The 17,883-nt window shown below is 38.1% G+C and overlaps 1 protein-coding gene across 3 annotated transcripts in view; it reads right to left on the bottom strand.

Moving 5' to 3' along the window:
* The window catches only part of Dis3l2 (Dis3 like 3'-5' exoribonuclease 2), a 592,606-nt gene that overhangs the window by 134,536 nt on the left and 440,187 nt on the right, over window positions 1–17,883 (bottom strand). For all 3 annotated transcript variants that reach the window (XM_090392002.1, XM_090392000.1, XM_090392001.1), the window contains exon 16: window positions 15,030–15,116. In XM_090392002.1, coding sequence (XP_090248128.1) covers window positions 15,030–15,116 — 87 coding nt within the window. The remainder of the gene's footprint in view (window positions 1–15,029; window positions 15,117–17,883) is intronic.

Here is a 17,883-nt window from a genome sequence, read left to right as displayed (position 1 = left end):
GGCATCAGATCCCTACCTAACAACATAATAGATAAAATATGACTAGAAACCAGTAATGTCCTAAATACCAAGAAAACCATACAGAACAACCTGATTTTAGTTATATTAAACTAAAGTTTTTATTCAAATACGGAGTTGTCTCCATGATTTTCAAAAATGCATTCGGATCACCGTGCAAGCCTAAAAGAAAGGACTTAGCAATGTAACATCACGCAGCTCGTTCTACTTTTGAATGATCAATTGTTGGTATCCCGCCTTGTTAAAAACTGTTCCATGTACCCACTGAAGATAGTCTGTTAGTTTCAGACTGAAATATTTGGCAAATATTAAAATATTTCTTGTGTTAACGTGTCTATAATTCCTAGTGTGGGTGTGTCTGGGCATGCACATGCATGTCCATGAAGAAAGTGAGTGCATAAATGATCAAAAAATGTGGAATCTAGACATGCAACAATATCGAATGAGATGTTACAGTTTATGTATAAGTGGGTGGTCTGAAAAGTTCTCGGCCTCAATCATAACTAACTTTCTAAGTTGGTACATCTGTTATAAGCATCGATGTAAAATTGCAAGTCATTCTATCAAGTAGTTTGTTTTATACAGCTGTCTGAAGAAAAAGTGTTGTCTGTATGCCTTGAAATGGATAAAATTGAGTATGTGTGGTTATAAAATTCTTTGTAAAAGAAGATTTAACGCCAAAAGAAATTCATTCGAAGTTCATAAAAGTTTATGGGAACTCTTTTCCTTTGTTTTCAAGAATTAAGAAGTGGGCTGCAGAGTTTAAAAGTGGCCATATCAGCCTTGAAGATGATCCATGTGAAGGACATGCAAAAAATGTAACAACACCAGAAATCATTGATCAGCGCACAATATGGTATTGGATGACTAGCAAGTCAAAATGCATGAAACTGCTGAGACTACAGGCATTTCAAAAGAACTTGTAGGATACATTTTGCATGAAGAATTGCAAATGAAAAAGCTCCATGCAAGATGGGTGCCATGCAGATCAACAACACACTTGCATGAAAATCTCTGAAACAGTGCTTGGAGCGTTTTAACAAGAATAAAACTGATTTTGTGTGTTGATTTATTACTATAGATTCCAGTACACACCAGAATCCAAACAGCAGTCAAAACAGTGGACAGAAGCCGGTTTCAGTGCCAAAGAAGACAAGGTCATGGCATCAATGTTTTGGGATGCTAAAGGCATTTTGTTTATTAATTATCTTGAAAAGGATAAAACAGTAACTGGGGATTATATTATTCCGATCTTTTGACCAGACTAGACAAAAAAAAATTGTTAGAAAAGACCCTGTCTGCAGAAGAAAAAAATCATCTTTCATCAGGACAATGCACCTGCCCACAAAGGTGTTTTGGCAATGAGAAAATTAAGGGATCTGCACTATGAATTGTTAGAACATCCACCCTATTCCCCAGATTTGGCTCCCTCTGACTTCTATCTCTTCCCCAAACTAAAAATCTTCATCGCTGGTCAATGTCTTTGTTCAAATCAAAGACACTGACCAGCGAAGTCTTTGTTCAAATCAAGCTGAAGAGGCATATTTTGCAGATCTTACTGAGAACCACTACAGTGCTGGGATAATGGAGCTGGAGCATCACTGGAATAAATGTATTAGTCTTAAGGGAAATTAGATTATGTTGAAAAATAAAAATAATTTTGAAATTATAAATTCGTTTTTTCATTGTTGGGCTGAGAACTTTTCAGATCACCTATGTATTAATACTAGAAGTATCAAGAATAGAGTTGCTGAAGATTGTGGCAGTGGATTTGAGCTATACTTAAAAAAAAGTGTTTTTAATCAATGTATAGTGCGACTTCTGTTGAGAATTGTGCTAATTTTTTTTCAGTAATACAAGTATCCTTCAGTAGTGCTGCTTTTGGAATTTAGTTGTCTATGTTGTGTTAATTTTGGGTTATTGAGAAAGCAAGGTCAGAGTCGGATGCATCTGTGGTGGAAGAGAAGAAGATAAAGTTTCGTTATTTAGTATAGTTAAATATAGTTTATATTCATAGTATTGCATGAGTAAATTAGCTTACAGTAGAGTGTATAACATAGTATAGTAGAGTATTTAGTTGTAGTAGTTCGTCTACTACAACTAAATACTATTTAGTTGTAGTAGACAATTCTAATCGTCATACGACTCCAGGGTGAAAGGCTAATTTCAGGGGAAAATTCAAGTACCTTGGGTCGGTTGTCGAGAGGAATGGTGACCTGGATGAGGAAATACAGCACCGAATAACATGCGGTTGGATGAATTGGAGGAAGATGAGCGGGGTCCTGTGCGACAAGAGAGCGAGTTGTAAGAGGAAAGGAAAGCTCTATAAGATGGTGGTGAGGCTGGCGATGCTCCATGGTGCGGAGAAGTGGCCTATAACCAAGGCACAGGAGAGGAAGATGGAGGTAACGGAGATGCGGATGTTGAGATGGATGAGTGGTGTGACAAAGAAGGACAGGATAAGGAATGACTACATCAGAGGGACGGTTAAGGTGGGACCAATTGGCAAGAAGATACAAGAAAGTAGGCTGAGGTGGTTTGGACATGTTGAGAGGAAGGGTGAGGAGTATGTTGGTAAACGAGTGGAGTATAGGGAGTTGGAGGGAAGGAGGAAAAGAGGCAGGTCCAAGCTCAGGTGGAGGGATAAGATGACAGAGGATCTTAGGGAGAAAGGATGGAGTCTGAGGGATGCCCTGGACCGGAGAACTTGGAAGAGGAAGGTTAAAGATTGGTGCGCCGACCCCGTTTAACATGGGATAAGGCAGAGTGAAAGAAGAAGTTCCTCAGAATTTGAATGATGACAGCAGCCACAACTGCCATTTGTAATTGGAGTTGTGGCTGCTGTCATCATTCAAATTCTGTTCTCTCCCATTTAAGGACTATATTTTGTAACACACTACAGGATTTTGTGGCATGTGGTGCTTGTGGTATGTATGCATCCTAGCATTTGGATATGTGGCAAGTGAGAGAACGAGGAGTTCATATATGTGCAAAATGTAGGCAATGGGAAGAACTTAGTGAGTTAGAGATTATCATAAGAGGATGAATGGTGAGCAAGAGTGGCTAACTTGCAGAGAGAGAGAGAGAGATGGTGGAATGTCTCAGGAATGAGATGAGAAGTGTGAAAGATGAGATTAGGCGAATGGAAGAGATGAATGCAAGGCAAATCAGAGTAGGAGTGAGAGAGAGAGAGTTATGGGAATGATAGAGGAGGAGAGAATATAAAGAGTAGAAGAGAGGGAATGATAGAAGAGGAGAGAATAGAAACAGTCAGAGAGATGGAATGAGAAGAATGCAAGGGAGTGATGGAACCATGGATAGAGTGATGCCAGGAAAGTAGAGGAAACACAGAGAGAAAGTGTTAGAGAAGAGAGAGAGAGAGAGAGTGGGATGCAGGTGAGCAATCAAGGGACAGTGGTAAGAGGTGTGATGTATGGAGATTTGATGATCCGTGATGTGCAAGATAGGATGCCAGAAGAGTGTTTGCCTAGAGGGACAATAGAAAGTGTGGCTATAGCAATTAAGCAGGATGAAAGAGTGGATAAGATGATTGTGTGGTACAAAAGAAAACGCAGAGGAAAGATTTTGTGTGTGTGTGTTGCCCAGGTATGATAATGACGAGCTAAGCACAAGAGCAGTAATAATGAATAGCATAATAGCTAGAATGTGTCAGAAGAGAGAATTGGAACGTGTGGATGCTTGGAGGACATTTGAGGACAAAAAGGAACTGTATGCGAGAGACTGCTTGCATTTGAATGAGGAAGGACGTAGGCATATGGAGAGATTGCTATTTTCTGAACGAGTTGATGTCAATGCAGGGAAACTAGATACAGGGTGGATGGTAGCAGGGGTGGCCTCTTGTGAGAATGGGTGCTTGGGGGAAGAGGGACAACATCAGGTAATGCTGAATCCAGTGGAGTCTGGAGGAGATAATGATAGGTATAGAAACAGTGACATTTTTATGCTTTATACTAATGCCAGGAGTATCCTGAATAAAGGAGAGGAATTGGTGGCTCTAATAGCATCAGCCTGGGCAAAGATTATTGGGATCTCTGAGACGTGGTTGACTTCTATCAACCACATCTCAGAGATCCCAATAAAATAACAGGAATAGAAGTAGCAGGGTGCTACTGCATTTTTCGGCAGAATAGGAAGGGAAAACGTGGTGGTGGAGTACTGAGTGATGACTTAAGTCCTCTAAGAGTGAAGGCTTTGGAAGGCAGTGACACTAATGGTTTTTGAAAGCATATGGTGTGAGGTAGAGGTGGGCAAAACAGGATATTTAGTGGGGTGTTGCTACAAGCCAAGGAGAGCACAAAGGGTGGAGAGCAGGAGATGTTTAGGCAGATGAGCTTGGCAAGTGCAAGAAGAATGATTGTTATGGGAGATTTTAACTACAGCAATATTTAATCACGGGGTCCCGAGCTGAGCCTGTCATTGCTTCCACTTACTTGTGTCAGGTTCCTTCTATATTCTTTCCTATATAGCCTCACTTGGCTGACGCTTGCTTACTTTGCCCCAAGGGTATTAGAGTACTCGAGGCCTGAGGGTGGATGTCTCTCCTTTCCTGACTCCACTAATATCCCTAGAAAATTTTAGTGGTAATGAATAGAACTTATAAGGGGACAGCGCTACCAGCCCGGCAAACCAAGGTGGTGTCTCTTGGCACAGAGAGGAAAAGAAGGCACACATTGGAATGGATACAATATCGGGAAATAAGGACGCTTCAAGAGCTGATGTTCCTCCCGATCAAACCTCTAAAAGTGACTTAAAACAAGCTATAAACAAACTGAAAATGAAAGATCATCAGAGAATCAGAATTGCAACATGCATTGTGAGAACAATGAACAGATGTGTAAAATTAGAAAATCTCAAACAAGAAATGGACAAAGGAAAAATTGATATCATAGGGCTCTGTGAAGTCAAATGGGAAGGAATAGGTGATTTCTATAGTGACGAAGTAAGAGTAATTTACTCAGTGGAGATAAAAAGGAAAAAGGAGTTGCACTTGTTTTTAATAAAAGAACAGCAAAGAGCATCATTAGCATAAATTGTCTGAATGACAGGATTATCGTGGTAAAATTGAAGGCTGAACTGGTGGACATAAAAATAATGCAGGCATATATACCTGCAGTATTGTAATGTCCACCAGTTGAGCCTTCAATTTTACCACGATTCAATTTTATTTGAGGAATTACAAGAATTACTTGAACAATTACAAGAACTAATTAAGGAAGAAAAAAGAAAAGACTATATGATTATAATGGAAGATTGGAATGGAGTTGTAGGAGAAGAAGAGGATGGGAGTGTAGTAGGAAGATACAGACTAGGTAATAGAAATGAGAGAGGGGAAACGTTAGTGGAATTCTGTAAAGAAAATAAGCTAATAATTACGAATACTTGGTTTTAAAAATCAAGAGAAGACTATACACATGGAAAAACCAGGAGATACAGAAAGGTATCAAATTGATTACATTATAGTAAAGCAAAGATACAAGAATAGTGTAAAAAATGCATGCACATATCCTGGAGCTGATATTTACTCTGACCACAACCTACTATTGATAGAAATAAATGTGAAACTAAAGAAAATAAAAGAAGTTATAAAAAGGAAAAAATGGAATTTAGAGAAATTAAAAAATACCAAGGAATTTGGAAATAGTTGGAGAAAGAATTTGAGGAAACAAGTTTTGTCAAAACTGACGATCCAGAAAAGAAATGGGAACAAGTTAAAGAGAAAATAAAGAAGATTGCAGAAGAAGAAATTGGATATGTAAGAGCTAAAAGAATAAAAAAAAAGTTAACCTTGGATAACTAATGAGATGATTTCTCTAATAGAAGAAAGAAGAAAATGGAAAAATAAAGACACCCCAGAAGGGAAAATACAATATAGAACCCTGAATGACAAATTGAGAAGGGAAGCAGAAAGAAGTAGAGAAGATTGGCTTAAAAAAGAATGTGAAGAAATGGAAAATTATGAGAGAGTGGGAAGGTATGATCTTTTATATGAAAAAGCAAGAAGCATGAATCACAAGAGAAATGGAATTTGAGCTAGAGGCATAGAAAATAAGAATGGAGAAATCATAACTGAAGAAGATAAAATCCTAATGAGATGGAAGGAATACATTGAATCTATATGACAAGGAAAATAGACCAAATAGGTTGCCATTAGAAGATATAAAGAAGGTAAATGAAGATGATCTAGGCCCAGAGATTTTGAAGACACAAGTAGAAATGGTCATTAAAGAACTAAAATGTGGAAAGGCAGAAGGAATAGATGAAATACCTGCAGAATTCCTGAAACAGCTTCAGAAGAAAGGAACTGAAGAAATAACCAAAATAATAAATTTAATTTATAACAAAGGAGAATTACCAAAAGATTTTATGACCTTAATATTTATACCTATACCAAAGAAAAGTAATGCAGTGAATTGGAAGGATTTTAGAACAATAAGCCTCATTTCCCATACATCAAAAATATTTATGATAATCTTAACACGAAGAATTGCATCTAAAGTGGAAGAATTTCTTGGAGAAGATCAGTTTGGTTTCAGGAAGGGTAGGGGAACAAGAGATGTGATTGGACTATTAAGAATAGTAAGTGAAAGGAGTCTGAAAGTGAATAAAGAAGTTAATATCTGATATATAGATTTTGAAAAAGCTTTTGACTTTGTAAAATGGGATAAGATGGTAGAAGTAATGGAAAAGATTGGTATAGATTGGAAAGACAGAAGGCTAATTATTTCATTATATATGGGACAAACTGCCAAACAGAACCAGGTATCATCGGACGAAGAGTAAGACAAGGCTGTTCTTTGTCACTAATTTTGTTTAACATGTATTCCGAAGCAATGTTAAAAGAAGCACTGGAGAATTCGGAAGAAGTAATAAAGATTGGAGGTAGACAGATATTTGCAATAAGATACGTAGATGAAAAGGCATTACTATCAAATACTGAAACAGGACTACAACATCTGTTGAACAGATTACTGGAATCCTGTATCAATTATGGAATGAAAATTAACATCAGAAAAACAAAGGTAATGAAAATAACAAGGAAAGAGGCAAATGTGGATATCAGAATAAATGGGGAAAAATTGAATCAAGTGAAGACATTTAAATATCTAGGAAGTGTTATTAGCAGTGATGGAAGATGTAAAAGTGACATAAAAGCAAGAATAGTGATGGGAAGAGATGCCTTTAATAAATAATATAATTTATTCAGAAGTAAAATGGATAGAAACCTAAAGAAAAGACGAAATTAAGATTTTGGTAAGCTTTGAAATGTGGATTTGGAGAAGGATGGAAAAATTCAAATGGACAGATAAAATAACTAATGAAGAGGTCTTAAAAAGGAAGAAGTCTGTTAAGGAGGATAAAAAAAAAGCATGGGAAACTGGATTGGACATATTCTGAGAGGGAATGGAATCATCAGAGATGCCATCGAAGGAAAAATAGATGAAAAAGACCATGAGGAAGAATAAGGAAAACGATGCTAGATGACATGCTGAACGGAGACAGGTACACAACCTTGAAAGAGAAGACTCAGAACAGAAGAGAGTGGAAGGAAAGTTTCTGCTACTAAAAGAAGAACCTGCTTAATTGCAGAATACTCAAGAAGAAGAAGAATAAGGGAATGGAATTTCTAGAATTCTTGAGGGACAAGCGTCTTAGGCAACATGTAATAGAGGGAACAAGAAGTCTAAGAGTTGTGGATTTGGTCATAGCATCAGAAGAGCTGATAATAACTGAGATGACATCTCTTTTCCCCAGTTAGAGAGAGTGACCATGTGGTTTTGCCTTGGAAGATGAATAGACATGCAGGAGCATCAAAGAAAAGGAAAAGTATGTGGAATTATAAAGCAGATGATTATAATAGTCTTAGATATAGCCTTGGGGCAATTCCATGGAGGGCTGAATTGGAAGGTTGGGATATCATTAGTGCTTGGAAAATTGTGAAGGAATATTTGTTAGCAGCAATAGTAAGCTGTATTCCATGAGTGAAGAAGAGGACACAATTTGGTGTAAAGTGGATGACAAACAATATCAAACAGGAACTGCAGGTGAAAAAGAAGTTATGGAAGAGATATAAGGAGAGGGGATGGAGAGCAGATGCATGAAGAATATAAGACACAGGCCAGGAGAGTGATTAGTATGGTAAGGAAGGTGAAACTGGAATATGAGAGGAGATTGGCATTAAAATCCAAAGAAAATCCTAGGGAATTTTTTAGCTATGTGGCCAGTAGGAGAAGAAATGATTGTGGAAGAATGACATTGGGATAAAAATAACAATAGAGTGACTGATGCAGAGGACATAGTGGAGTTGTTCAATGAACATTTTATTGGAGTATTTCATCCTGGAGAAGTAAGTTTTAATACTAGAGGGATATAGCAAGTTCAAGGGTTAGATGTGCAAGAGGAGAGTCTGTTCCAAATACTGAATACTCTGGATGTCAGTAAAGCTGAGGGACTTGGTATTTCACCATGGGTTTTGAGAGAATGTGCTAAAGAACTGACAGCTCCATTGACCTGGCTTTTCAATGAAAGTTTGGTTATGGGAAAGGAACCAAGGAATGGAGGGAAGGTAGTGCCATTGCATAAGGGCAGTAGCAGACTGGAAGGATCTAATTATAGGCCAGTTTGTGTTTCATCAATAGTTGTTAAGATCATGGAGAAATTAGTGAGGAACCATATACAGCATTGGGCAGATGAGGGTAATGTTATCTCTGAGAGTCAACATGGATTTGTTAAGGTGCACTCTTGCTTTAGTAATATGATTGCCTTTTATAATAAAGTGACAAGAGCAGTTGATGAGGTAAAGGCATATACTGACATTTTTTTGGATTTTGCAAAGGCATTTGACAGGGTGCCACATGATAAGCTGATATTTAAGTTGCAGCACATGGGTTTAGATGTCACATTAGTCAACTGGATTCAGGATTGGCTGTCCAATAGGTATCAGAGAGTTGTGTATGGTGGGGGCAATATCAAGGAGGAAGAAGGTTACAAGTGGGATCCCACAAGGCTCAGTACTGGGACCTGTATTGTTTAACTTTTATATCAATGGATTGCAGGGGGATATTCAATTGTTTGCAGATGATGTGAAGCTAGGAAGGGTTATTAGTAATAGTGCAGATGTGGCAACCCAGCAAGAGGATGTGAATAAACTAGAGAGAGATGGGCAAATGAATGGGGTGTCAGTTTAATGCAGCAAAATGTAAAGTCTTGAAGTTTGGGATACATCGATGGGAGGCTGCATACTCGATTGGAGGAGCAGTACTGGAGGAAGTAGGAGGGGGGGGACAAGAGATCTGGGGGTGATGATTGATAGAAACCTGAAATTCAGGGAACATATTGCAAAGGGGGTGAAGGTAACCCAGAGAATTGCTGCAATACTGCAATATGCTGACCTGCAGAGATAAAAGAGTTATCGTTCCATTGTATAAGACCCTGATCAGACCGCACTTAGACTACCATTCTTAAATTTGGTCCCCATGATTTGAAGGGGATAAATTAACTGTGGAAAGGGTACAGAGGTGGATAACAAAGACGGTTTCAGGACCGTACAATGTTAGTTATGACGATCAGCTGAGGGAATGTGGACTGCAGAGTTTGGCAGATAAAATAAGGAGATGTGATATGATTGAGACTTTTTAACTGTTGAGAGATAGTTATAGGGTTGACACTGGGTAGTTCTTTTGCTTGATGGAACAGTGGGAAGGAGCAATGACAGGACCATCGCTGGAAGTCATGAAAGGAAAATGTGAGCAAGAGGGCAAGGAGTGGTTTCTTTCCATGGAGGGTGCTTGAACCGTGGAACGTATTGCTTGATAGAGTGGAGAGCAAGAACGGTCAATGAGTTCAAGGAGTGGTATGATAGAGTTTTTGTTTCTTAGGAAGTACCTCCCACAATGAGTCTTTTGACTCCATGGAAATCTGAATAATAATAAAGAGGAAAGAGTTTCTGGCATTGATCGGTGCAATCCTCCCAAAAGTTACTGGCATTAGTAAGACTTGGCTGACAGCAGATGTATAATTATAGGGATAGAATGAGAAGGATATGGTATTTTCAGGATGAATTGAGAAAATATGATGGGAGGGGATACTGCTGATAGCAGATGAAATGCGCATACAAAAAAGAGAAGATTGGCATGTGTAAATGGCCGTTAATTTGAGGCAATCTGATATGAAATTGAGGCAAATAAGACAAAATATAGAGTTGCTACCAGTGGGTGCAAGCAACAATGTGGATCAAACTTATTAAGAGATAATTATTTGAAGCAACATGTGATGCAGGGAGAATCAGGAAATGAGTGTTGGATATTGTCATTAGGATCAGAAGATTTGTCCATAACCAAAGCGGAAACATACTGGGGGGGGAGTGATCATGCAATCAGAGGTGCAAAATGGGGAAGTTTCAGTTAAGAAGGGGTATATGTGGAACTACAGGCAGGTAGTTATGACAAGCTCAGGAGACACGTTGAAGAAGTGCCATGGCATATGAATCTGCAAAGTAAGGATGTTTAGCAAAACATGGAAGATAGTCAGGGATGTCTGAAGGAAGCAATATATGACTGTATATCCAAGGATCTGTAGAATAAATCAGGTAAGCAGCAGCATCATTAACAGTATATACACTGCTTGGAAAGAAATCAATGACCCCCCCCCCCTCCCACGGGCAAGGTGCTTCATGCCATGTAACAAGTGTTAAGTGTTTGCAGCCAGTATAAATTGGAGGAATATGATGCTCCCAAGTCAGTGCATAACTATGTCTGGGTGAATTGACAGAGTTTGAAAGAGGAATTGTGATAGGATGACATGTTGCAGGTCTATCTGTTAAGCAAATTGATGACAAATCACCATCACAGGTCAAAATCAGCACAGAGAATTAAAATGGCAGGAACATTGAAAACATCAGCTGAATCCTAATAGAGAAGCCTTAATCAGCCTCACTGGTCAAGTGGTTAGTGCATCCACTCTCCAACCTACAAGTTTTAGATTCAAATAGTACATAGAAATGGGTGTTTGTGATTATTATTATTCATGACACCTCCAAGGAGTTCGAAAACTCATCGCGGGAGGACACCTACTGTACAACTCTCCATCTCCACTACCAATCGCCTACATCAACGGCATCTACTGCCCACAACCACTACCACCACCACAGCTAGTATTTTTTTTGTCTGTAAATTGCATGTGTTCTGAAGTGCCGATTTGTCTGTATGCGGGATGAAAAACCAGAGTTTCCGGGAGAAAAAACCCTGCTACCTCCGTATGAGATCGGCTAACTCACTTTTGACTGAAAAAGTCCATATAAAGATTCCTCCTGTCATGACGAGAATCGAACTTAGGCTCCTTTCTAATCAAAGTGTGCAACGTACCGTCGTTCTTCTAATTGCGCTACGGAGGTGGTATTGCTGGCCTGGTCCAAGTGGTTAGCGTATCCACTCTCCAGCCAAAAGGCTGCCAGTTCGAATCCCACCGTGGGCATGGATAACTCTCCATCTCCACCAACCGCAACAACACACACATGGTTGTTGCGGTTGGTGGAGATGGAGAGCTCTAGAATAGGTACCCTCCCTCGATGAGTCTTGGACTCCCTGGAGGTGTTATATATAATAATAATAAAAATTATAATTATGAAGTAGATGAATTTCATTACATAAGATGAGGCCACTGATGGGTGCCTGAAGTGGCTTGAAAAAATGTTTTGTCTCTAGAGCAGAGCTTCCAGATTATACAATAATAATAATATATAAATAAAAATAATAACAAAAAAATCCTTAGCCCATTCACAGCACGACCTTTCTGGGCTGGGAGTAATCTCAAACAGACATATTAGGCCAAAATAAATTAGGGTTAGAAATAAAGCAGTTGAAAAATTTAGAGACCAAGGATATGAGGGTTCTGAGAAAAATTAGGGAAAGTGACAGATGTTATAATGGCACTATCATATTAAAAATGAGAATATTAGGAGAGAACTTAATACTGTTAGCATTCAAGAATGTGTGTGTGTGTGTGTGTGTGTGTGTAGAGCTAATCTAAGGTGGTATGGTCACTTTAACAGAATGGGAGAGGAAACATTAGAAAACAGCATGTTTTGCTGTTTTGCAAGATATAGGTGATACAATACAATGTACCTTGAAAGACAGAAATATAAGAACTGATGATATTGGAATAATGACAAACAGATTAATTTATAGGAATTGGTAATGATGTAAATTTTCATGTAGCCCTATCATCATCAAAATCCTGACATGTATCCTTATGGGTGTACATGATATCATAATAATATGCATGAAAAAGTTACAACAAAACCCACTTCTTATACAGTTTTTCCTCCAAATTAATCTATTATCTGTTCAATACCTCAATATTATCAGATCTTACATTACTAAGGCACTTTTTACTGCATCAATTCACTTAGATGTTGGACTTCTTCTGGGTCTTTTTCCTGCCATTCTGGTAAAGAACACTTGTTTTTGCTAACCTTTCCTCTCTAATTCTGTTTCAGTGACTATACCACCTTAGATGCTGCAGTTGGTATTGAAGTTTAAATTCTTTGGCTCTGACACTAGCCTTTCTAAGACTGGAGTCAGAGAATTAAAAATAATGCACTTTAAAATTCTTGCTATTTAAATTAACTGTGCTAACTTTGTAGATATGTACAGAAGAAATGTTACTGTGCAATTATAACAAGCATCTGAATACAAGCAATCATCTATACATTTTACTGCAACACTCATAAGAAATATTCAAGTGATTGAACCTCCTTTGCATGCATTTTAATACTACAGATAAGTTGATTTTCTTCTGTCAAATGTGGTTTTCTATTTCTTCGAGAGAGAAAAAAGAAATAGAACAGAAGGAGAACACACATGGAAGTCAGTACTGACCAACTGATACACACACACACACACACACACACACACACACACACACACACACACACACACACATCGTCATCATCATTATCAGCCATTGTCGATCCACTGCTGGATGAAGGCTTTCCAAGATTATTCCAAAACTGTCTGTTCATGGCTCCCTCTTCCATGTCATCCCTGCGAATCTGATGATCATCAATCCACTGTGATTTAGGTCTGTGCATGGTCATTTTCCCTCTCGTGGAATCCAATCCATTACTTCTTTTGTCCATCGTTGATCTTGTCTACGAGCAATGTGCCCAAGCCCACTGCCACTTCAGATGTTTCACTCTTCCTATGATGTCAGAGACTCTGGTTTGATTTCTTATCCATGTATTCCTTTTGTGATCCAATCTTGTGATACCAAGCATACTTCTTTCCATACTAAATTGTGTTGTTCTTAATTTTTGAATATCCTTTGTATTCAGTGTCCATGTTTCACAGCCATATGTAAATACAGGAAGAATACATTGGTTAAAAACTTTTCTTTTCAGGCATAATGGTAGTTGGCTTTTGAATATTGAATGTAATTTTCCAAATGCTTTCCACCCAAGCATCATGCACCTTTTAATTTCATCCATGATATTTTGTTCCATCGATACCTGTTGTCCTAAGTATATGTAATGATCTACTTGTTTAACTTCCTCATTATTGATTTTTATTATTTCTGGTTGGACATAACTATTGAACATAACTTGGGTCTTCTTTAGGTTTATCTCTAGCAATTTGGAGTTCATGGATACGAGTCTGTAATTCATGCATAGTTGAAGTAAAGATAACTATGTCATCTGTAAAGTGTAAATGGCTTAAATATCTTCCATTTATCTTCAGACCTTTTCCTTCCCAATCAAGAAGTTTGAATATTTCTTCTAGGCACAGTGTGAATAATTTTGGAGATATTGTGTCACCTTGTCTTATACCTCTCTGTATTCCCACAGTAGAGAAATTTCCATTGAAATGAATTGCTGCTGTGATGATTCTGATGTACGGCTCCTCCACTTGTTGGTTTCGTAATGCTTTAAGTATTGCACAAATTTTAAGTGAATCAAAGGCATTCTCATAGTCAATAAAACCAAGACATAGTAGTAATTGATATTCATTACACTGTTCAATAATCTGCTGTACAACTTCAATATTGTCCACTGTGTTAAAGCCCCTTCGAAAGCCTGCCTGTTCTTTTGGCTGTGCTAGGTCTAGAGTTGTGAATAATTTTGGAGATATTGTGTCACCTTGTCTTATACCTCTCTGTATTCCCACAGTAGAGAAATTTCCATTGAAATGAATTGCTGCTGTGATGATTCTGATGTACGGCTCCTCCACTTGTTGGTTTCGTAATGCTTTAAGTATTGCACAAATTTTAAGTGAATCAAAGGCATTCTCATAGTCAATAAAACCAAGACATAGTAGTAATTGATATTCATTACACTGTTCAATAATCTGCTGTACAACTTCAATATTGTCCACTGTGCTAAAGCCCCTTCGAAAGCCTGCCTGTTCTTTTGGCTGTGCTAGGTCTAGAGTTGCACAAAGCCTATGGCCTAAGACTTTTGTAAATGCTTTGTAAACCACTGATAGTAGACTGATAGGTCGGTAGTTCATCAAGTCTTCTATCTCACCTTTTTTATGTATCAGAATTAGGGTAGCCTTCTTCCATGTTATTGGTACATCATTTTTCTTCAGGAATATCATCATCATCATTATCCCACATATACACTGACGTGTATATATTCAACACCCAGGGCTTACTTTCACCTTTCCATTTTCTTATATCTTTTTTTTTTCTTTAATATAAAACTTTTTTAAATATGAATGCAAAAATAAAAATTTGTTATACTATAAAGCTGTTAAGAAGGCAGATAATTGTCAGTTATAAAGAAAAAAATTATAAAGAACCATTTAATTTAGATGACTCATTTTTCAAAACCTCTGAAAAATTCAGAGTTTTAAACTTTCTTCAAAGAAATAGCATACTTTGGCTTAGAATAGTAGAATTGCTATGTTCACAACATTTAGAGAAAAGCAGTATGAACAAGTCTTTTCAACAATTGTTATGTAAATATATGGAATATAATCAAATGATTTGCTTACTTTCATAGGCTTAGTACATAATGTAATCAGAACTTGCAATCTTCCTTGAGAAAATAAATCATCACCAGAATAGTTCATCAATGACAGCTGAAAAAAAGACATTTATAAAATCAGATTACACTCAAATAAAAATGTTTCATTTTTTTAAAACAAATAAAACTGAAAAAAAAAAAAAATCTATTATGACTTATTTTTCCTCTAATCTTCTGTTAACACTAGTCAGTTAACAGCCCAGTTAATTACATTTCAAGAGTCTGCTATGTCTATTGATAGAGTTTTCCAGCTTGTTTATGTACTTAGCAATGATAAGTGCTAAGGTGAGGATGAAATAAACAGATCTTCACTCAATGTTTTATAAATATTCTTTGTTTTCTAAATAGGCGATAACTAATAATTAAGGAATTGACAGCGTACACTAGAAATATAAATTAAATAAACTTTAATATATACTTTCCGATATTTCGGCAAACGTCACGTTGCCATCTTCTTGGGAACTTATTACAAAGACAAGTGCACACAAGTACTACATAACAGCAAATGAGAACAGAAGCTAGGAAGTTAACGTTTTCCTAAAGTCCTGATAGTGCCCCCTGGCGGGCTATATTGGTAGTTCTTGGCCTTTGGGCTGAAGTTCTTCTGATAAATGTTTCCCAAATTTGGGACAGTCTCATGCATCCAAATTTGTTGAGGTTTGGCATGTTTCTAAGGGCTGAGGCTGATTCCATGAATAGTCTTTCATATTTGAACTTGCTGCGGTGTATTACTATGGCTTTTTTCCATCTTATTCTGTCGCGAGTATCCAGAGTGTAGTCTGCAACCCTAGAGTGGCTGTACTTGTGAAATTGGATGTAATCCTTGTGTTCTGAGATTCTGATATTTGCTGTCCTGCCTGTTTGGTCAAAGTAGGACAGTTTACAGCTGCAAGGGACATGGTATACATCAGGTAGGTCTAGGGGAAGTGGTTGGTCTTTAGTGGAGCGGATAAGGGCTGCCAATTTTCTATGTGGTCTGTAATAACAGGTGGTGAAGTCATGTTTTTTTAAGATTTTGTTGATTTTTTCCGAGGTGCCTCAGATGTAGGGAATGGTGATGGTCTAGAGTAATCTTTTTTGTGAAGGGGAGGGGGGTGGTGGGTTGTGGATAACTGGGTTAAATATTTTTTGGATTCTTTTTTTTTTTTGGGGGGGGGGGGTTAGCCATTGGCTGAGAAAGTGTCACGAATGTGATTTAGTTCAGTAGTTAGGGCTTGATCATTAGAACGGATTATTTTTGCCCTGTTGAATAGGGTCTTAATAACTCCATATTGTTGTGAAGGGGGAGTGATGGGATTGTTGGTGAATGTATCTACCTGTATGGGTGGGTTTTCTATAAACTGAGAAAACCAAGGTTCCATCAGGTTGGCGGGTGACTAGTGTGTCTAGGAAGGGGAGGTTATTGTTTGCCTCTTTTTCCAGGGTGAACTTGATTCTAGGGTGTTGGTTGTTTAAGTGTGTTAGGAAGGAGAGGAGTGAATCTGGGCCATGTGGCCAAATAGCGAACACATCATCAATGTAGCGAAACCATATGGTAGGTTTTTGTGGGCTGAGTTTAAGGCTTTCTCTTCAAAAGTCTCCATAAAGAAGTTAGCCAAGGGTGGGGAAAGTGTTGAACCCATAGCTGTCCCCCTCTATTTGCTTGTAGAATTTTTCCTGCCAAACGAAATAGCCTGAGTTCATTGTAAACTGAAATAGGGCTGGGATATCGGGAGGAAATTTAGCTTGGATTAGCTCTAAGGTTTCTTTAAGGGGGACATTCTTGAATAAGGAGGAGATGCCAAAACTGACCATTATGTCATTATGTTGGAGTGTGAGGTTTTCTATACTGGCTTTGAAGTGGGCTGAGTTTTTTATGTGTGATGGTGTGTTGCCAGTATAGTGTGAGAGCGCTTTGGCTAAATGCTTGGCTAGTTTGTAAGTGGGGGAATCAATGCCATCCACTATGGGACGTAATGGCACATTATCGTTATGTATTTTTGGGAGCCCATATATGCAGGGGGGGGGGTCTAGAGTTATAGGGTTTCAGTCTGTTGGTAATCTCCACAGGCCAAGAAGTGACCTTCTTAAGGAGCCTATGGAGTTTTCTAATTTGAGAGTTGGTGGGATTATATTCAATAGGGAGGTAAGTGGATCGATCTAATAGTAAGGCCTTGAGCTTACCTGTGTAGTCATTAAGATTGAATACCACAGTGGCGTTCCTCTTATCAGCTTTGGTGATCACTATTTCTTTGTTTCTCTTCCATTCTTGTAGTGACTTGTATTCACTAATGGATAAGTTGGATTTTGGAGGCTTTGCTTTTGTGAGAACACAGACTACATCCAATCTAATATCGTTGGCAATGTGGTTTGGGAGGTGGCGAATCCTGCGTTCAATTTGGATCATTAATTCCTCAGCCGGTAATTTCTTAAGAGCAATGGCGAAGTTGTGACCACGTGACAGAGCGTTGAGTGCTTCAGGTTAACTGATAATAGGTTAACTACATTGTTGGCTTGTAGTTTAGGTTTGGACTCTGAGTTCTTTATTATTTTATCAAACTTGTTGATATGTCGGCTCTGTATTCGTTCGAATTCTTTATTAGCCGCCGTACACGAGATGTCATGTAGGACTGACCAAAGCTCGTGATTAAGCGTATGTGAAAGCTCATTTTCTAGCGCTAATACAGCTCTGTTTATGTCGGCTTAAGAAGGTCACTTCTTGGCCTGTGGAGATTACCAACAGACTGAAACCCTATAACTCTAGACCCCCTGCATATATGGGCTCCCAAAAATACATAAAGATAATGTGCCATTACGTCCCATAGTGGATGGCATTGATTCCC

This window comes from Typopeltis vanoorti, chromosome 4 (genome assembly GCF_054136105.1).
Source record: "Typopeltis vanoorti isolate ZY-2024b chromosome 4, IOZ_Tvanoo_1.0, whole genome shotgun sequence".
NCBI lineage: Eukaryota > Metazoa > Arthropoda > Arachnida > Uropygi > Thelyphonidae > Typopeltis > Typopeltis vanoorti.
Note: the sequence above shows the minus strand (reverse complement) of the source record. Positions and strands in the feature narration are given on the sequence as shown.